The following is a 19,995-nucleotide window of genomic DNA, read 5'->3' as shown; positions in this document are numbered from 1 at the left end:
ATGTGTCGCTGCCCCAGAGCATCCTGTAGGGACTGCAGTACCGGAGGGGCCTTCTGAGAGAGGAGACACTTCTGGGCAGGGATTGCGCCTCCCATGTTCAGACAGCACCCAGCACAATGGGCCCTCAACCCCTAAGGGAGCCTTTAGCTGTAACCCTAATGTGAATCCTCACTAGTGCTTCTGGAATTGCCTCTTTCTAGGTCTGCCAGCACCACTTAGTTGCTGTGCGAGGGTTGCCCAGTATTTCTGACTAGGTGTGACATGGGATGGGAGCCAATTGGTCACCTTTTCCCCACAGACATTCAGAGTGGGTTTGTTCAGAGTCAGCACTCTTCTGTTTTATGCAAAGAAGCCACCCATGGGGTGGAGAAAATAAGCTGATTTCACCCCCATTGTCTCAATTTAAGCACCAGCACAGACATCCTGCTTTTCGATGGGGTGGTATTTTGGGGTCCTGCCTTAAGAGTGGCAAATTCCAGCCCTGATAGTCAGGACCCTGGGTAGTGAGCAGTTCCCATGGTAGCCATGGGACTCCAGTAGAACCCACCTCACTGCGGAGCTGTGATTCCAAATTGAAAGGGACGTCGACTCTTGCAGCTGCGTGCAGGGTGCAGACATGGCAGGCCCAGCTGGCACAGTCTGAATAGCAGCATAGACAGTGAGGGACGTACAGGAGCATCCTACATGCTTGAACCCCAAGGGTCCAGAACCTGCACAGCCTTTCTACACACCCAAGCAGTGCCTCCCACAGCTACACTGCAACCTTTAGCAGCACAGTGGCCCAGTGCCTCCCCACTGCTGATGCCTTTCACTGGCATATGGCTACAGGCTGCAGTGCCAGCTGCAAACGCAGCCTCCCTTTGACTGCAGCGTGTGGCTACATGTGTCATGCCTGTACTCTGCACGCTGCCACAAGTGTAGACGGAGCCTAAGCATTGTAACCTTCCTGCTTGCAGAGCAAAGCTGCCTGCCGTGAGCCAAGGGTAACTGGCTAGGAATGCTGCGTGGATCAGTTTCAGTCACTCAGACCTCTGTCTTTTAATTTCTTTGAGGCTGCTGCAGGTTCTCCAGTTAGCTGCTACAGCCAGCGTGTTCCAGAACTTAGCCCTTGCTCTGGTACAGCCAGGCCCCTGCTTGAATGTGTCTCCTGTGTCTAAAAGAATTGTACTTGTGCTGCCTTCGGAAATTGTTTTCCATGCTGAGTCTCTTATTCCTTTCCTTCCTTAAGGTTTGGAATCACTTTGACAGTGGCTCCTGCCCTGGCCAGGCTATTGGGGTGAAGACGCGGCTGGACAATGGGGTCACTGGCTTTATACCAACCAAGTTTCTCAGCGACAAGGTGGTTAAGCGGCCAGAAGAAAGGGTGAAGGTAGGAGAGCAGAGTGCATCTCTTCCGGCTCCGGGTGGCTGTCTCTAAAGAGCTGGTACCAGAGGCTCAGAGTCCTGCTCATCTCTCTCTCTTCCCCAGATATCCCAGCAACTGCTCTCTTTCCCTTGTGGGCTCTAAATCAACAGTGAATTTAGGTTCTTGTTCCCTTCCGTCTCCCTTAGCTGCTGGTGGCAACTGTGTGAATCAGTTTGCATACTACACTGGGCAGGATTTATTACAGTTGGAATGAAGTCCAGAGCCTGGGAGGCTAGAAGGCATTCTCATGAGGAGCTGACCATTGTTCCCAGCTTTTGAAATAGCTCAAGGAGCAGCTGCTAGATTCCTGGAGGGTCATTTTCCCCTCGCTTGTGATAGTTTCTCCTATAGTTGAATCCCTCACTCAGGGTTATTTTTCCTAGTTGAATCCATTTCTGTGGCCTATCTGAGTTACTTGGTCTCCTTCAGAACGGGGACCAGGGCCCTCTTCGTAGAATCCCATGGGTATAGAATGCAGGTGTGCACATCATTACCAGAGAAGGGTTGACCTCTGCGCTCTCCTTTGGGATCCTTGCTGAGGGAATGAACATTTAGATGAAGGACTATCCAGTTGACATCTGAGGTCTCCTAGCAATCCCTTTAAGGGGACACTGTCAACTTAAACACGTTTAAATGGACTGCAACATTCCAGTTTCTGCTAGAGCCCCTTTAAACAACGTGACCTGGACCTTTAAAATGTTACAGGTTTTTCTGCTCCCTTGTTCATTTAGAAAGGTCTTTTGGACAGGCTTGAAAAAGGTGTTCCCCTTGCCACCCCATCGTGTGCATGCGTGTGTGTGCACACCTGACTGCTGCTTGCTGTCTGTTCACTTCCTCCTTCAGCTCAGAGGCACTAGGGGACACGAGCAACAGAACAAGGAAGCTGACTATGCAAAGGGCTGTGAAATGCCAAAGAAAACACACTGGGGAAGAGACCGATTCTCCTCTAATCCCTTCCAGGTCTAGTCCTCTGTAGGGTCGTTGTAACAGTGCTAGATAAACAGCTTTCAGGGGGATATCTGATTTTTATTTTCAGGTTGTGTCCTGTTAAATACTCGAGGTAAGCCCACCACACCAGTGTGGCTGTGATAGGACACTTGCCGAATGACAGGTGCAGCATGTGAGTTGCACCTGCTGAGTAATCCAATCTGCCCCTCCTCCGCAGGTGGGAATGACTGTTCACTGTAGGATCATGAAGATAGACATTGAGAAGTTCAGTGCAGACCTGACCTGCAGGACGTCAGACCTGATGGATAAGAACAATGAATGGAAGCTGCCCAAAGACACTTACTATGACTTTGATGCTGAGGCAGCAGATCACAAACAGGAAGAAGACTACAAGAGGAAGCAGCAGCGCACAAGTGAGTATCCCTTCTCTAGGGCCCTGAGAACCGGGCACATGGACATTCTCAGTCTGCCCCAGGGAAGAGAGATGTGATTGGATGTTCCTTGCAATAAAACCACTGCCGTGGGAATGCTAACTGCCCACTTGTGTCCGACAGCATACATCAAGAGGGTGATCGCTCACCCGTCATTCCACAACATCAGCTTCAAGCAAGCTGAGAAGATGATGGAGACCATGGACCAAGGCGATGTGATCATCCGGCCAAGCAGCAAGGGGGAGAACCACCTGACTGTCACCTGGAAGGTGAACGATGGGATTTACCAACATGTGGACGTCCGAGAGGAGGGCAAGGAGAACGCCTTCAGTTTGGGCTCCACCCTTTGGATTAACACAGAGGTAAGAGCCAGGTGGAACGTGACTGGGGACGTGAACCGAGGGGAGTGGATCCCAGCCCAGTTAACAGAAGATGAAATGCTGACTCGGCAAGGAGGGTGGGCACAGTCACCCCAGAGGAACTGCTAAAGGATTGAATGGTTTGGAGTTTAGAACCCAGAGGTGGTAGCAGAAGCTGGGGTGCTGGCTTGTGGCATACATTACGTACAAATAGGCCATCAAACTGAAACCTTTCCTGGCTTCATAAAGCTGGGTTAGAAACAAGGTGGTGTGGAAATCTGGAAACTGCCTTGGACAGCCTGTGAGCAGGATCATCCTGAGGTTTCACTCTTCTCACAGGTGCTTCCGGACTGTTTGGGAACAGCTTCCAATGTCAGTCACTTCCATTTCCTGAGCAAATACTCGGCTGCCAGCCCCCTCTCCAGATTTTAGAGTAACTGGTGGCTCTGTGTAAAAGAATTGTAGAGATTAGTGTTAGAAGAGCCCATTAGATAATCCAGTTCAGTGATTCTCAACCTTTTCAGGTCGCTGTGACCCCTTATCTGAAGTGTAAAAAAACAAATTAAGGCATCTCCATTACATTTGTTTCTGAGGTAAACGTGAGGGGGAAATGGATCCATGATAACAGTGCAATCAATGCCTGTGCAACGTATTTGTTGTGCGTTTCAGGAGGCTGACAAAGAATACTTGACCTTGAGTCAGGAATGAGATTTTTCTTTGCTTTAGATTGTATTTCCAATGCCTCATGACTCCCGATTGCCTTTCATGCCCTCACCCCGTGTCGGTTTCGACCCACCAGTTGAGACCCTGATCTAGTCCAACCACTGCAAGACAGATTGCCGTGCTACATTTTCCCAGCTACTCCTTTAGTCTGAGGAACAAAGTGCTTTCCCCCGCCCCCCCCCCCCAAGCTTGTCCAATAGAGTCAGGGTCGCTGTTTATCCGTGAGACTGAAAGGAACCGAGCTGCCCCCCACTTGCAGTGGTGCAGGTGGGGTACGTTAATCCTACAGAGCACGTGTCTGAGGGAGCGGGCTGTCCCGGGAGCTAGGACACTTGCCCTGCACTCCACTGCAGATGGGCACTAGTCATCCTGTGGTGCCTTCCAGAGTTAAGAGGATCTGAGATTCCAAGGCCTGGGCATCGCTCAGCGCAGTGGGTTCAGTTTTGCCTCTGGAAGATCAGGACTCAGTCTCAGGATAAAGTGGCTCTTTCTTTGTTTGTTCCAAGGAATTCGAGGACCTGGATGAAATCGTCGCACGCTATGTCCAGCCAATGGCATCTTTTGCTAGAGACCTGCTAAGTCACAAATACTACCAAGACTGCAGCGGCGGAGACAGGAAGGTGAGCCTCCCAGAGGGGCTGCTGCAGAGCTGTAAGAAGCAAAGCTGGGTGCAGCTGGCTGCCCCAGATCAGTCTCCTGGCCTCTGTGCAAACACTAACCATTGAGTTCAAGTTAGTGTTAAGATAGAAGAGGTTCATGTGTTCTGTGCTCGTGTTGGTCACTTCCCAGCTTTGGGTCTGGGGGGAGCTAGCTTGGAGCGGTAGAACCAGCAGAGAGCTTGGCCCGTCTTGCTGGGCCGAATGTCTGAAGGGCCATGTCACTGTCTACGCCAGGAAAGGGAGGGTCCTGCCTTTGCACCAGTCTGACAGTGCTGGCACATCACAAAGGCAGGAGCAGATAGGGGTCTCTCCCTCTCCAACTCTGCCACTTCCCCACTCGAGGGGAAGTACTCTCAGATAAGACACAAGTGCCCTAAAGCGGGGATGAAGGGATGCTCCTCCCCTTACATCACTGTCTGGAGCGCTGACCTAAGTAAGCACGAGTGTGTCCATCTGGACCACCCAGTTGCCTCCACCGAATGGTCACAGCTCCCAGTCCTACGTGCCATACTCAGTATTGTGAAATGAGCCCTGGATGAAACCACTGGATGCTGTTTGTTTGGACACGGCCATGGGGAGGGGTGGGCTGGGCAGAAGCCAGCACTGCAGTGTTCTTAGGCAGCATGCACCTGTGAGTCCTGGCGCTGCCCCCAGGCTGCACAGAGCATCTCAATGGAGTGTTTGTCTCTCTTTCCCTCTAACCAGAAACTGGAAGAACTTCTAATAAAGACCAAGAAGGAGAAGCCGACCTTTATTCCTTACTTTATCTGTGCCTGTAAAGAGCTACCTGGCAAATTCCTTCTGGGATACCAGCCTCGAGGGAAACCGAGGTCAGTGGTGCATGTACATTGCTGGGTACAGCTGGCTGTCAGTCACTGCAGGGCCTGGGCCTAGGCTTGTCCCCTGCCTGACTTTTCTTGGACTCTGCTCTGGTTCAGTGTGTAGCAGCAGCACTGACCCCTGGAGTTTGGCCTGCAGGTGCCTCACACGTGTCATCTCATCAGGTTGGCTGCTGATGCCTTTGACCACGTGGCCATCGTGAGCCATGTCCCATCCCTCGACAGGGGAGGGTATGGATTCCGCAGGTGTTGGCATTTCCAGGGTAATGGCCAAGTGTTACTGGGGCTGGGTTGGAAGCTGATTGAAGGCGGGTGATCCTAGCAGAGTCTGTGCCTCAGATAACTATGGGTTCATTTCTGATGTATCTGGGCACCATGTGCCCTCCCCGTCCCTTTCTCCCACTGCGTTGGGTGGAGCTGGTTATTGCCAGTAATCGGTGAAACTGTGCTGCAGCGTGATGTGCTCGTCTCTCCCCCTTCCTGACCTTACAGGATAGAGTACGTGACGGTAACACCAGAGGGATTCCGGTACCGGGGACAGATCTTCCCTACGGTGAATGGGCTCTTCCGGTGGTTTAAGGATCATTATCAGGACCCAGTGCCAGGTGACCCCCAAATCCTAATCACCAGGGTTGTTCGGTCCTGCAGGAAATCAGACTAAGGGCTGGCTCGTGCTCCTTGGATAGTCTGAATGGAAGTGGGTCAAGCATCTGTCTGCAATTAGTCAGAGCTGGTAGCTGCTTCCAGTTACAAGGACTTGTATAGCCCAGTTAGCTGAGCTGCTCAGAGGAGCCCCTAATCCCAGATCATCTCTCTTCCCGGTGGTGTACAGAGGAGGTTACCTGTGAATACCGCTGCTCATCACAAATCCAGAACCTTTCCCAGATCCACTGAAGTCTGGATTCTCTTGGCACATTAGAGAGTGGTGACTATTGGGGTACCAGGGTGTCACACATACCTCTCTCTTTTGTTTCACAAGGTATCACCCCCAGCAGCAGCAGCAGGACCCGGACCCCAGCCTCCATCAATGCTACTCCTGCTAACATTAACCTGGCGGGTGAGTACCGGCCTCTCTCCTTGGGCAGATCTATGGAGGCTGACTCCGAAGCTAGTCCCCGGACAGGAGTCAGATTCTCTTTGTCTTCACTTGGAACTCGGTGTTTTCTCTTCTAGATCTGACCCGAGCCGTGAATGCGCTGCCTCAGAACATGACCTCGCAGATGTTCAGTGCCATCGCAGCGGTGACGGGCCAAGGGCAGAACCCCAATGCCACGCCTGCACAGTGGGCATCCAGCCAGTATGGCTATGGAGGCAGCGGAGGGGGCAGCAGTGCATATCATGTAGGTGTATCTTGGGTACCTCAGCCAGAGTGGTGGGACTCTCATCAGAGCAGCACAGCGGGCTGTCTCTCGTGGAAGTGCTGCCTTCCTCTGCGGCATTAGAGATTGGCTGCGTAGGAGACAGTACAATGGACTGTATGGACCAGTGACCTGCCCTGATACCGAAGGGCAGTATGGACCTGCAGTGGTCAGCCAGTGGCCTAGCTGCAGCATTCAGCCCTGCTGTGCAGATTCCTGGGCCTTGTTCCATGCCCCCAGGGCCAGGAACATTGGAAATGCAATGCTGGCTGTGAGGAAGGTTTGTCTGGCTCCCAAGGAACATGCCTGGTGTTGGTTGGGACCCGGTGGTGAGGGAGAGGGACACGAAACCACATGATGTGCTTCAGTATCCACAGCATAGAGCTGCACATGAAAGGGATTAGCTATGAAAATATGTGCTGAGCTTGCAGGGCTTTTCAGCTGGGAGGTACACAGGCAGGCGAGTGCTCCAGCTCTGCCTCGTGCCCGAAGATGGCCCTGGACTCTGCTCCCAACCCACCACTGAGCAGTTCCTCGTGTGAGTCTGCACCTGCCCGCTCGGCACAGCTGCAGGAAGGGCTAGGCTGGGCTCAGTGCAGCAGATGCCCCCTGCCGCCTTGGGAAGCTCTCAGCTAAAATACTCCTCCTTGGGCTAGGCACTCTGGGGGTGACATCTGGGGCCTATCGGAGTCCCCACAAAACCCTGCCGTGGTGCTAAGCCGCTCCCTGAGGAAGGCATGGCAGCTTGGTGATGTGTAGGGAGGGCCTGACCCTGCCTCCTGCTCTCTGGGTAAGAGGTGAGGGAACGTGCTGTGCTCTGGGCATCTGTGTCAAGCCTAGCCCCAGTGGTGCCCTGACCCTCGCACTAACCTAAGGGTGTCCGTCCCCTTGCAGGTCTTCACAACTCCAGCACAGCAGCCGGTGGCCACCCCTCTGATGACCCCCAGCTACTCCTACACGACCCCCAGCCAGCCAATTACAACACCTCAGTATCATCAGCTCCAGGCCAGTACTACACCCCAGTCCACCCAGTCGCAGCCATCATCCAGTTCCAGGCAGAGGCAGCAGCCGAAGTGAGTAGCTCGTTTGTGGTGCTGGATGTGTGCAGCTGTCTGCTGTCTTTGAGCCGCTCTTGCCCTGCCACACACGAGCACGTCCCTGGCAGCAGGATACGGTTCTGCCATAAGTCTTCCTGCTGGCAGTAGGGGGCGTGCTGAACTGGCCGGGGGGAGGAGGCTGCATGGCTGTGGCGCTGGGGGCCCAGCCCCTGCTCAAAGGGCAGGGGAAGAGGTGTCTGGCAAGCACTGCGGCTGAGCAAGGGTGAAGAGTGTAGTCCCAGCCCATCGGCTCTGAGGAAATGGATTCAGGCCATGGTGCTGATGGGGGGGGGTAAAGAAGCCAGTCCAAGGGGCTGTGACAGTGTGGCACTGAATTGGGAACCCGTTCCTCGGCCAGGCGCGAGGGCGGAACGGAGTCTGCTAAGGAAGTTGGCCACAATGGGTCCCATTGACTAACAGCCACTCTGCAGCTGCGAGGAATCTGCTACCTCCGACATAACTGAACACGGTCCACAGAGTTCTGCATGCATGCGAGAGCCACTGCCTCGGGCTGCAGAGCCAGTGGGTCCCGGTAGGCAGTAACCGTGCTGGGGGAGGACATCACCCGCCTGCCTTTGAATAGAAGAGAGAGACATTGGGGCATCCGGTAGTGTCACCCTTCTGCAAAGGCAGTGCCTGAGGAGGGAAACTGACCCTGTTGGGCTCCTGCTATTTGAATGTTTCACTTCCTGCTTCTGCCTGTCTAGGTCCAACAGCCACGCTGCAATCGACTGGGGGAAAATGGCCGAGCAGTGGCTCCAGGAGAAGGAGGCTGAGCGGAGGAAACAGAAGCAGAGGCTGACCCCTCGTCCATCTCCCAGCCCCATGATCGAGAGCACGCCCATGTCCATTGCTGGGGACGCCACACCGCTTTTGGATGAAATGGATCGATAGGCCTTGCTGGACCTGACCCTTAACCTTTGTTCTTTCTCTGGGGAGGGGAAGAGGAGAGAGAACAGCTGAGAACGAGTTTCCTTCCCTTCTCCTGTTTTATACTTCATAAAACGATGTGAAACGACACTTGGTGTATCCACCCACATGAGCTAATATACCTGGCAGGGCTGGCATCTATACACACACATCATAGGAAGGGATGCTGCAGGCGCCTCTGCGCACTAAACCTTGGTTCACCGTGTGGGAAGCTCAACAGAATTGTTATAAAAGTCGATTGAAACCCTTTAGAAATGAGCAGCGACCTGCTTTCACAGCCAAAGACTAGAAGGCAAACCTAGCTGGAAATGCCAGCTCTTGGCCTAGAGCAAAGTTTTATTTTGATCGTCTTGTATTCTGACCGTTGCCCGTCCCCGTTCCGACCCACGGAACGAAATCATGTAGGGGCTCGGACAGCTCAGCCCAGATCCTCTGACGTTTCTGCTACTGTATGCTTGGTGTCTCCTTGTGTAGGGGGCTCTGCAAAACTCCACCAACTGCCTCAGCTGTATTTGCAAGGCTGCGCTAGCAGAGCAGCTCTGGGCTAGGGCTCTTGCCAGAGAGAGCAGCAGCTGGTCCACAGGCTCATCCTCTCCTGACTTCATTTGGGACGATATTTATTCAGTTGTTTTTTAACTCAGACTGCAAAGCAAAACCCTGGGTAACAGCAGCTTTCCCAAGAGTTAGCAGGAGCTAAGACACTGCAAGGGCAGCCACTCCTGTGGTGAGGAGAATGCAAGTCAGCCTGAAGTGCATGTCCTCTGTCATACTGCTTAGCTCTGTCCACATGTAACCGAAAAGGGGGAATAAATAGTGTTTCTACTGAACACTAGTCTGGGGGTGTTCTCTTCTCATCCTGTATTGCCTGCCCGCTCCTCTCTACCACCGGCTTGCTGCAGACACAGACTACAGCAGTGAACCAGGAAATGCCCCTCGTGTGTTGCCCAAGTTGCCTGCTATGTGCTGGTGGGTTGATGCTAAAGAATATTTTGGGTTGAATGTGTTGTGTGGGGTTCTTAGCCCAGCGTGTCAGGGTGACACCCCTGGCGCTGTCCTCCCCTCTGTCCTGGCAGGAGCCAGGGAGGAGGCTGATAGAACGCAGGCACTATCTGGCCTGGGTCAGAAGCAGCCCTGCCAGCGCTGAGGGCTCTGTGTTTCATACACTTCCCTGTATTTCTCCACTTGCCTTCTCCAGGAGGATTTTGCCTGGAAGCAGGATTTGTGTTGCTTGATCTGCTCCTGTTTGGCTCTAACGTCACAACCCACTGCTTGAGGTCCCAGAGGGCTTTGCCCTCGGCTGGGAAAGGAGCAGAGAGCTCAGGAAACAAAGGTCCTGTTGCATGCAAATACCCTTGAATAGCAAGAGCTGCAGCAGACGGGAAAGTGAAGCTGTTCTCCCCAGGAGTGCAGGACCTGGCTTCCCTACAGCTCCCCAGGGGGCTGGCCTGGCTGCATCCCTCTCCTTACCACGCAGGTGGGCTCTGCTCGGTGGTAGATTAACAAGCATACTAACCTTGCGCTGTTTGTTTGTTTTGTTCAGTTCTGTATGACAGGAAATTGACTATGGAGTAGCTCTCTGTGAGGGAACCTGCCAGAGAGTCATGGCGCTTTGTCTGGATGCTCCTTATGGCTGTCTTTGGTTTTAGTTTTCTCCCTTTCCATCAATAAAATTCTACTTTTGGGATGTTGATTGTACCCAGTGTTCTCCCTGCCTACTGCACTGACGCTCTCCTCTCCGTCAGCCACCTCCTGCCCTGCTCTGGGGCTGCCAGGTGTAGCTGCCCTGTCATCTCTCTGCTCTGGTGGGATGGGTTTGGTCTCATCTCCAAAGAGATGACTGCACGAGCTGCTGCTAGTAGCAAACGGGAGCCTGGGTTTCCCTCTGCAAGACGAGATCCCCTCCAACGCTCTGCATCCTTCGCCAGAGGAAGAGTTAGTGCCAAGATGGCCGCAGCACTACATCGCTCCCATTTGCATCCAGGGCATCTCTTGGAAGACTCTGCCTAGCAGCGTTTGGCTGAGCTTGGAGCCACTGCACTGTGGTTTTAAATGTCTCTTCTGTTACCGCTCTTGCCTGTGGCCGCTCGGTGGGGATGGAAAGCTTTGGAAAGGACCTTTCCAGGGTTAGGCTGTCTAAAAAGCACTTGCTTGCTGAGCTGCACTGCTGTGCCTGAGTGACAAGCAGCACACTTGGCTCTGTGCCCATGGTAAATAGGCTGCTGGCTTGTGATGTGTGTCTGGGTTCCCATGATCCTTTGTCCAAGGGCAGGGCAATGGCCCATCCTCTTGCGAGCGGGGGCTGTTCTTTTTGAGCATTGGCCTGCTAAACCCAGGGTTGTGAGTTCAATCCTTGAGGGGGCCACTTAGGGATCGGGGGCAAAATCAGCACTTGGTCCTGCTAGTGAAGGCAGGGGGCTGGACTCCATGACCTTTCAGGGTCCCTTCCAGTTCTGTGAGATATAGGTATATGAAGAGTCCTGCAAGAGGTGGTGACAGGTTTAAATCTATCTCCCCAAAAGACTGAAACTGAATGCTCCTGTGCTTTTTGCTTTAGCACTGCATGCTCTGGGTAACGCTGTGAGAGCCTCACTGCATGGATAGGGACACCACCCTCCCCCAGCACCTCAGACCTGGGCTCCTGTGTCTGAAATTGAGATAAAGACCATATTGCCAAACCCTGGTTTTAAATGAAGGCTTTTTTAGTCTGGGAGACCTCGCTAGAATGGTTTGACTGGCTCCGGGGGGGGAGCTTGCTGAAAACACCTCCCATGCATTGGTGGGTCTGTTTTCCAGCATGATCTTTGCATCTCAGTGCAGAATGCGAGAGGGAGCAGTGCTTTCCTGACCTGTGTAACTAGGGGCAAACCTCTGCCTTATGCCTTCTGAGGGATTCATGTGCATTTCATCCAAGTGCTTGGCTAGTGCCTGCAAGACCTTGAGCCGATTGGGGATCCTTAGGGCACATCCTCCACTTGCTTGATCGCCCAGTGGCTGCAGCAAAGCAGCCAAAGTACACAGCGTGAGAGACCTTTACTATCTGAGCTGCAGGCTAAGCAGCCGGGGGCGACCTGCCTCCAAAACCCCATATCGCTGCCGGGTAGGTTGGCATGACGTTAATGTTCACCAGTGACCCTCCAGGAGCCACCACCTGGGTGTAGCACAGGCAGGGCTCTGGCCCTGACGCCTGGCCTCTGCACGCTGATTTGGCATTTAGCTGTATGCAAGGCACTGACCCTTACGGTCAAATGGAGTTAATACCTGCCTGCTGGCCAGAGGGTCAGTGTGTGAAACTCAGCACCAGAGCAGGGCAGAGAATTATTACTATAAACCCCCAAGCTCTGGAAGTGGCTTGAGAACTGCTCCAGCAGCAACCCAATTCCAGAAGAAACAGCTGAGCAAGAAGCTGCAATTAGCTAACGAATGCCCCAAATCAAGGTACGGACCAGCTATGCGAGCTAAGTGGGATAAGGGCAGGGAAACGCATGCCCTGCCCTTAACTCAGTGCAGGAAATCGGCATGCCCATCCTCCCTCTGCCATGCCTGCCCTGCCAGCTTGCAGGGAAAACAACTCCGTGCCTAAGCTGAGCAATGTGAAATGAAACAGCATGAAGGGTGAGGAGTAACTCAGACTAGTTCTTTAATAACCTGTGCTCCTCTCACAGCGCCCAACACTTGTACCCAGTGGGATCTGTCTGAAAACCCAAGGTGCTGCCTGCCTGGCCTCTGCCAAACAATCACCCAGTTCACAGAAACAAACGCAAGTGCTGCTCTGGGAGGGTCAGGTGCTGGGCTGGCCTCACAGAGCTAACCCGGGGCCCCTGGCTCACCAGTCCCAGGACGTGGGGATTAGCCTGCCTGAAGAATTCTCCCCCGCTGCTCTGCACAGCTCTCGCCGCTGCTCTCACAATGTCCCATTGTGCTGCTGTTTCCCCTCCAAACACTGGGCCACAACCAGGGTTGTTTCTTTGTGGGTGTGCAGGAATGGCAGCCCCCATCACCATCCTCAGGGCCCTGGAGCTGGCCAACCCCTGGGAGTCTCACTTTAAAAGACAGCCAAGCAAGGGGAGTACGTGCTGTGCTAGCAGGGGCTGGATGGGTGTTTTCTTCCTAGGGAGCAGTTAGCATGTCCCCTAAAACATCAGTAAAGCAAAAAGGCCCAGGGCTAAAGCATCTCTTGGGAACCCCTGGTGCAGTGACCCATTTTGGGGGCCAGGAGAAATGCAGGATTTGAGGTGGGAGCAGGGAAGAGAGAGCCGCTAGCTCTGCACACTAGTGCAGCGATCACACACGTGCTCTCCCTTGTCCGTTTCTACCCCTCCCTTTGGGGCAGGGACTGTGCCTGTAGCTGCATGGCCAGAGCTGGTGCTACCACAGTGACTGCCCGTCTGCTGGGAGAGCGATGGTGGAACTAGCAGGCTTTGCTGCCCTGCAGCTGCACTAGTGCCCCATCCCCCTGCAGCAGGCAGGGTTCTCCCCCATTCGGCTGTGCTAAGCCAAGCTCTCTCTGTCTTTTGGCGCGGTGCTGGATTAGCTCTGGGGGGCACATGTCTGTCTCGTTCCTTGGCCCTCTTTGCAAATGTACTAAATTGCATTGTCCCCTTCTCCTGGGCAAACATTTCCACAGCGCTGGGATGCAGCAGCCAAGTCACAGAGGGCTCCCCGCAGCAGGAGCTCCACCTCATCCGCCCGCTGCAGACACGGCTCCAGCAGCAGGGTTAGGGACAGAACACTAGCACGGTACCATCGGCTGCATCGAGCTCGTTTATTACAGTGACAAGCCGCCCCTTTGGGGATCGAGGGAAGGTCGGCCTTGGCTGCAGCGAGTCTCATACAGGCCTGGGCAGAGACTCTGCTTCCTTTCGCGGGTGCTTCCCTCCATTTCTTTCCCTCCTCCTCTTCCTCCTGCTGCCAGTTGGGAATGTGGGCTGGAGAGCAGGCAACGGCCTTGCCTTCCACTGCCCCCGGTCCCTGCTTTCAGCCTGCACTGTCCCACGTGGAGTCAGGGTCTCCTCCCCGGCGGGGGCATCATTCAGGATGGCGTTGAACACATCCTCCTTCCCCCCAAAGTCCAGCACCAGGTGCTTGGGGAAGAGGGAGGCAGCATCTGCAGTGGGGGTGGGGAGCCCCAGCACCTCACCTTTGGAATGGACTTTTTTCTTTTTCAGCCTTTTTCCTTTCTTGGTTTTCCTCCCTCTCTTCTTCCCTTTCCCCTTCTGCTGGTTCCTGGCGGGGCTGTCTGGCTTGGGCCCAGTGGGTGCAGATTCCTGGAAGCTGATCATAGCCTGTGTGACAACCTGGCCTGGGGGTAGGTGCTTTGTCGGAGGAGGTGCCCATCTGCCCGTGCTCCCTCTAGGCGGGGGGGTGCTGGGCTGGGGTGCTGGGCTGGAGGGAGCCCTGTCTGAGCCGGCTGCCACTTTGTCTATCAGTTCCCCACCAAACTCGTAGAGCACTGGCTTCCGGGGGACCGCAATGGCCACAGTGTTGTACTTCCTGCACCTTGAGAGAAGTGGAGCGAGAGGCAGAGTGAGCAGGGTGCAGCTTTGGCACGGGGGGGGGGGGGCGGGGGGCAGGGGAGGCTCCCTGGTCAGGACTTACCAGATGTACAGATAGGGCTCCACACACTGCTCTTTGTAGGTGAACTCAAAGCAGGGCACCTGGATCACGTTGAAGAAGGCCTGGCCCACCACGCGGGAGGCAGTGTCATTCACCTGCCTCAGGCAGCCTTTCAACCTGCAAGGGCAGCGCAGAGCATCAGGCAGGGTAAGAAAGGGGCACGGGGCCTCTCCCGCCAGGCTGAGCTGGGATCTGTGCCCTGGCCGGGGCAGCAGAGGGAGCAGCTGTCACAGGGACTTTACCCGCTCTTGTTCCTTACACCCGGCAGCAGCTTGTCTCTCTAAACAAGCTCTTGGGTGGTGGCCTTGCTGCTGTTATGGGGAGAGCTGTCCAGTGTCTCCAGCACAAGGCCTTGGGCCTGAGCAGAGGAACTTGTTTGAGAGAACTGGCATGCATGTTTCCAAACACGAAACGGCCAACGCGCTCGGTGACGGGGCCTGAAGCTGCTGCCAGCACAGCACAGACGGGAGTCGAGTGCTTTTAGCAGGTCTTTGATGGGGGTAGCATTGTACAGCACCAGTCAACTAACCTTACCCTTCTCTGGTGCCTTCCACCAGCTGATCAGCTGTTCCTATGCCGCAGAGGGGAGAGGCTAAGGCCTGGGCTACACTTAAAAATTAGATTGACCTAAAAATGTTGTGCCCTGAGTGCTGTGATTGGGCCAACCAAACCCCCAGGGCAGAAGCAGTGAGGTGGACAGGCCCTAGTGACTGCCTCTTGGAGAGATGGATTAACTACGTTGATTGGAAAAAACCCTTCCGCAGTGTCGGAAGCATGTACCCTGCAGTGCTGTCACGGCACAGCTGCGTGGACACACCCAGAGGCTGGGGCTTGGCCGAGGTTGCTAAGAAAGCCAATAGTTCCAACCCGCTCTGCAGCCGCCTGTTCTCCAGCACCGGCTCGGCTCCCTGCTCCAGGCACGTGGGAGAAGTTAGGGAAATTCCAATCCCTTGCTGCTGCCCAAGCTCTGTCACTACTTTGTGTTCAGCAGGGCAGCGTATCCCTCCCTCCTCCCAATGGCTTCCTGCTGGATCTGCACTGCCTGGCTTCCCACGTACAGCCCCGCAGCAGGTCCCGGCCAGGTGCCATACCGCAGGTCACAGGCGCAGTGGCTGATGGTGTGCCAGCGGAGGTTCCGGTAGCCGTACTTGGATGTGAAGGGGTGGATGACGTGCTGACAGTGGTCGTGCTCCCGGCAGCACTCATCCGTCTCTCGATGTTCTCCTGAGTGGACGAGGGAGAGAACGCCTCAGCCCCCCCGCGCCGCACAAGAGCAGCCTGCAGGAGCTGAGCCCAGCTTCAACGCCCACGGGCTGCCGGCTCTGGGGCTGGCATGGCTGAGGCAGCAGGGACCTGGGCTCTCGGCACAGTAGGGCCCACCTCCCTTCTGCCAAAGCTGGCTGCTCTGCCCCTGCTGGGGGGGACCAGTTCTGGGGCAGGGGCATGGCACCAACCACCTTCCAAACTCACTGACAGCCCTGCCCCTCCCTCTTATCCTTGCTCCCCTCAACCACCCTGCACCTCAGCCTGTGCGCACCCCCAAAGCCCCACACACACACACCCCCAAACACCCACACATGCCCCCAACACCCCAATGCACCCCAACCCCCACACCTCCCATGGACACCCCAAGGCCCCACACACCCCCCCCCAAACACCCACACATGCCCCCAACACCCCAAGGCACCCCAGCCCCCACACCTCCCATGGACACCCCCAAAGCCCCACACACACACCCAAAGACCCCTCGCACATACACAACCCCTATAAACCCCCTGACACTCCCAACCCCCCAACACCTCCCCCATGCAACCCCCCTCCACACACAACCCCCACAGACCCCCCTCCTGCACACACCCCAAAACCCTTAACAACCTCCCACACATCCCAGGCACTCCCATAGACACCCCCAAAACCTCCCCACCCCCCCCAAAGACCCCACCCCCCTCATGCACACCCCAACACCTCCTCCACACACACACACTAACTACCCCCCACTCACACCCACACACACACTAATCCCTGCAAACGCCCCTACCTGCACCCTCACGCCCCCACTGGCTTTCACTGGCCCCGCCCCGCGCGAGGTGTATTGAGTAATCAGCCCCTGAGCACTCTGCCCCCCCGCCAAGTCTCCCGCCCCCATCCACGCTCGGACTGGCGGGGGAGGGAGCTGCTGTTTGCTGCTCCCCGCATAGATCTGCTGGGGGGTCCCTGCCCAGCTCCATCGCCCAGGGCGGTGCGGGGAGGGTTCGGGGGGGTCCCGGCTGCAGCGCCCCGGGCGATGCGGGGGGATTCGGGGGGTCCCGGCTCCAGCGTCCCGGTGCGGGGGGGGGTTCTCGGAGGGGGAGGTCCCGGCTGCAGCGCCCCGGGAGGTGCGGAGGGGTCACGGAGCGGGGGTCCCGGCTGCAGCGCCCCGGGCGGTGCGGGGAGGGGGTTTCGAAGGGGGGGGTCCCGGAGAGGGGTGCCGGCTGCAGCGCCCCGGGCGGTGCGGGGGGGGGGTCACGGAGGCGGGGTCCCGGCTGCAGCGCCCCGGGAGGTGCGGGGGGGGTCTCGGAGAGGGGTGCCGGCTGCAGCGCCCCGGGCGGTGCGGGGGGGGGGTCACGGAGGCGGGGTCCCGGCTGCAGCGCCCCGGGCGGTGCGGGGGGGGTGTCTCGGAGGGGGGTCCCGGCCCTCACCCAGCTGCCCGTAGCTGTCGGCGTTGTTCCCGGCCCCGCACCAGAGGGTGCCCGGGTAGGTGAAGCCCCGCTTGGCCCGTCTGCGGGCGGCGCCTCCCGCCGGCTCCGGCCGCCCCCGGCCCCGAGCCCACGTGGCGCCCAGCGGCTGCCGCCCGCCCGAGCCCGGGGAGCCGACGGGGGCGCAGGCGGGGCCGGGCTGCCCGGGGCTCTCGGACCCCCGAGCCGCCGCCAGCAGGAACAGGAGCCGCAGCGCCACTGCCCGCATGGCCCGGCCGCTTCAGCACCGCGGGGCCAGACAGCGCCCCGCCGCCGCCTTATCAACCCGCCTCTGCCCGCCCCGTGCCGGGCCGGCCCCACTGCCCCCCCCCCGTCCCCACTGCCCCCCGGGACCGCCCCCTTCCCCGGCCGGCCCCACTGCCCCCCTGTCCCCGATCCCACTGCCCCGGGACTGCCCCCACTGCCCCCGTCCCTTCTCCCACTGCCCCGGGACTGCCCCCACTGCCCCCGTCCCCTCTTCCACTGCCCCCCGGGACCGCCCCCTTCCCTGGGGCCGTCCTCCACCGCCCCCCTGTCCCCGATCCCACTGCCCCGGGACCGCCCCCCACTGCCCCCCTGTCCGCGATCCCAATGCCCCGGGACCGCCCCCACTGCCCCCGTCCCCTCTTCCACTGCCCCCGTCCCTTCTCCCACTGCCCCGGGACTGCCCCCACTGCCCCGTCCCCTCTTCCACTGCCCCCCGGGACCGCCCCCTTCCCCGGCCGGCCCCACTGCCCCCCTGTCCCCGATCCCACTGCCCCGGGACCGCCCCCACTGCCTCCGTCCCCTCTTCCACTGCCCCCCGGACCGCCCCCTTCCCTGGGACCGTCCTCCACCGCCCCCTTGACCCCTCTCCCACTGTCCCCTGGGACCGCCCCCCACTTCCCCCTGTCCCCTCTCCCACTGCCCCTTCCCTTGGCCCGCCCCCACTGCCCCCTGACCCCTCTCCCACTGCCCCCTTCCCCAGGCCCGCCCCCACTGCCTCCCTGACCCCTCTCCCACTGTCCCCTGGGACCGCCCCCTTCCCCGGGACCGCCCCCCACTGCCCCTGTCCCCTCTCCCACTGCCCCGGGACTGCCCCCACTGCCCCCGTCCCCTCTTCCACTGCCCCGGGACCGCCCCCACTGCCCCCTTGTCCCCGATCCCACTGCCCCGGGATCGCCCCCTACTGCCCCCTGACCCCTCTTCCACTGTCCCCTGGGACCGCCCCCTTCCCCAGGACCGCCCCCCACTGCCCCCTGTCCCCTCTCCCACTGCCCCTTCTCTTGGCCCGCCCCCACTGCCCCCTGACCCCTCTCCCACTGCCCCCTTCCCCAGGCCCGCCCCCACTGCCTCCCTGACCCCTCTCCCACTGTCCCCTGGGACCGCCCCCTTCTCCGGGACCGCCCCCCAGTGCCCCCGTCCCCTCTCCCACTGCCCCGGGACTGCCCCCACTGCCCCCTTGTCCCTGATCCCACTGCCCCGGGATCGCCCCCTACTGCCCCCTGACCCCTCTTCCACTGTCCCCTGGGACCACCCCCTTCCCCGGGACCGCCACCCACTTCCCCCGTCCCCTCTCCCACTGCCCCGGGATCACCCCCTACTGCCCCCTGACCCCTCTTCCACTGTCCCCTGGGACCGCCCCCTTCCCCGGGACCGCCCCCCACTGCCCCCGTCCCATCTCCCACTGCCCCGGGACCGCCCCCTCTGCCCCCTTGTCCCCACCCCCACTGCCCCCCTGACCCTTCTCCCAATGCCCCTTCCCCGGGCCAGTCCCACTGCCCCCCATCCCCTCTCCCACTGCCCTGGGACCGCCCCCTTCCCCTGGCCCACCCCCACTGCCCCTCTGTCCCCGATCCCACTGCCCCGGGATCACCCCCCACTGCCTCCTGACCCCTCTTCCACTAACCCCCCAGGACCACCACCTTACCCGGGACCGCCCCCCACTGGCCCCCGTCCCCTCTCCCCCCTGCCCCCCAGGACTGTCCCCTTCCCCAGGATCACCCCCACTGCCCCCCTGTCCCCTCTCCCCCCATCTCTCCCCGCCTCTTCCCCAGGTCCGCCCCCACCGCCCCCCGTCCCCGCTCGCCGCGCCTCTGCCTGCCCCTTCCCCACTGCCCTCTGGGACCGCCCCCCACTGCCCCATTGTCCCTTCTCCCCCCCACCTCTCTCTGCCCCTTCCCCCTTCCCCGGGCCTGCCCCCACTGTCCCGGGACCGCACCCACTGCCCCTCTGTCCCCTCCAACTCTCCCTGCCCCTTTCCCACTGCCCCCTGGGACCACCCCCTTCCCCAGGACTGCCCCCCACTTTCCCTCCTGTCCCCTCTCTCCCTGCCCCTGCCCCACTGCCCCCCAGGACCGCCTCCCACTGCCCCCTGTCCCCTCTCCCCCCATCTCTCCCCGCCCCTTCCCCAGGTCCGCCCCCACTGCCCCCCTGTCTCCTCTCGCCCCGCCTCTGCCTGCCCCTTCCCCACTGCCCCCCACTTCCCTCTGGGACCACCCCCCACTGCCCCATTGGACCACCCCCTTCCCCAGGACCGTCCCCCACTTTCCCTCCTGTCCCCTCTCTCCCTGCCCCTTCCCCACTGCCCCCAGGGACCTCCCACCTTCCTGGGTCTGACCTTGGAGCATTCAGCATCCCCATCTCCCCGTGCACTTCCCACAGCAAGTACACCCAGGCGGGGTCCTGGGGAAGCCACAGGGTCCTGCACCCCCACTTCTCAGTCAGACGTGACTCTCAGCCAGCCAGTAAAACAGAGGTTTATTCAATGACAGAAACAGGGTCTAAAACAGAGCTTGTAGGTACAGTGAACCGGACCCCTTGGCCGGGTCCATTCTGGGGGCCAGTGAGCCAGACCCCCACATCTGCCCTCAGTCCTTGTTCCCAGCCAGCTCCAAACTGAACCCCCCTCCAGCCCCTCCTCTCTGGGCTTTGTCCCTT

General features: G+C 58.5%; 2 protein-coding genes across 7 annotated transcripts in view; one reads left to right on the top strand and one right to left on the bottom strand.

The window, feature by feature from the left end:
* The window catches only part of SUPT6H (SPT6 homolog, histone chaperone and transcription elongation factor), a 40,666-nt gene extending 30,227 nt beyond the window's left edge, over positions 1-10,439 (top strand). For 5 of the 6 annotated variants that reach the window (XM_050929059.1, XM_050929054.1, XM_050929055.1 and 2 more), the window contains 10 exons: positions 1,229-1,369; positions 2,571-2,766; positions 2,908-3,146; positions 4,373-4,486; positions 5,231-5,355; positions 5,857-5,969; positions 6,344-6,421; positions 6,538-6,704; positions 7,617-7,795; positions 8,527-10,439. In XM_050929059.1, coding sequence (XP_050785016.1) covers positions 1,229-1,369; positions 2,571-2,766; positions 2,908-3,146; positions 4,373-4,486; positions 5,231-5,355; positions 5,857-5,969; positions 6,344-6,421; positions 6,538-6,704; positions 7,617-7,795; positions 8,527-8,713 — 1,539 coding nt within the window. In that variant the 3' untranslated portion in view covers positions 8,714-10,439. The remainder of the gene's footprint in view (positions 1-1,228; positions 1,370-2,570; positions 2,767-2,907; positions 3,147-4,372; positions 4,487-5,230; positions 5,356-5,856; positions 5,970-6,343; positions 6,422-6,537; positions 6,705-7,616; positions 7,796-8,526) is intronic. The other variant, XR_007770362.1, reaches the window with a different exon arrangement.
* Positions 10,440-13,497: 3,058 nt separating this feature from the next.
* PROCA1 (protein interacting with cyclin A1) lies at positions 13,498-17,305 on the bottom strand. Its single transcript, XM_050929696.1, has 4 exons — positions 17,041-17,305; positions 15,454-15,586; positions 14,345-14,479; positions 13,498-14,245 (listed from the first exon to the last, which is right to left on the bottom strand). The coding sequence occupies exons 1-4, from the start codon at positions 17,303-17,305 to the stop codon at positions 13,576-13,578; spliced, it is 1,203 nt and encodes a 400-aa protein (XP_050785653.1). The 3' UTR covers positions 13,498-13,575.
* Positions 17,306-19,995: the final 2,690 nt, after the last annotated feature.

The sequence above is a fragment of the Gopherus flavomarginatus genome, chromosome 19 (genome assembly GCF_025201925.1).
Source record: "Gopherus flavomarginatus isolate rGopFla2 chromosome 19, rGopFla2.mat.asm, whole genome shotgun sequence".
NCBI lineage: Eukaryota > Metazoa > Chordata > Testudines > Testudinidae > Gopherus > Gopherus flavomarginatus.
This window is presented reverse-complemented; position numbering and strand designations above follow the sequence as displayed.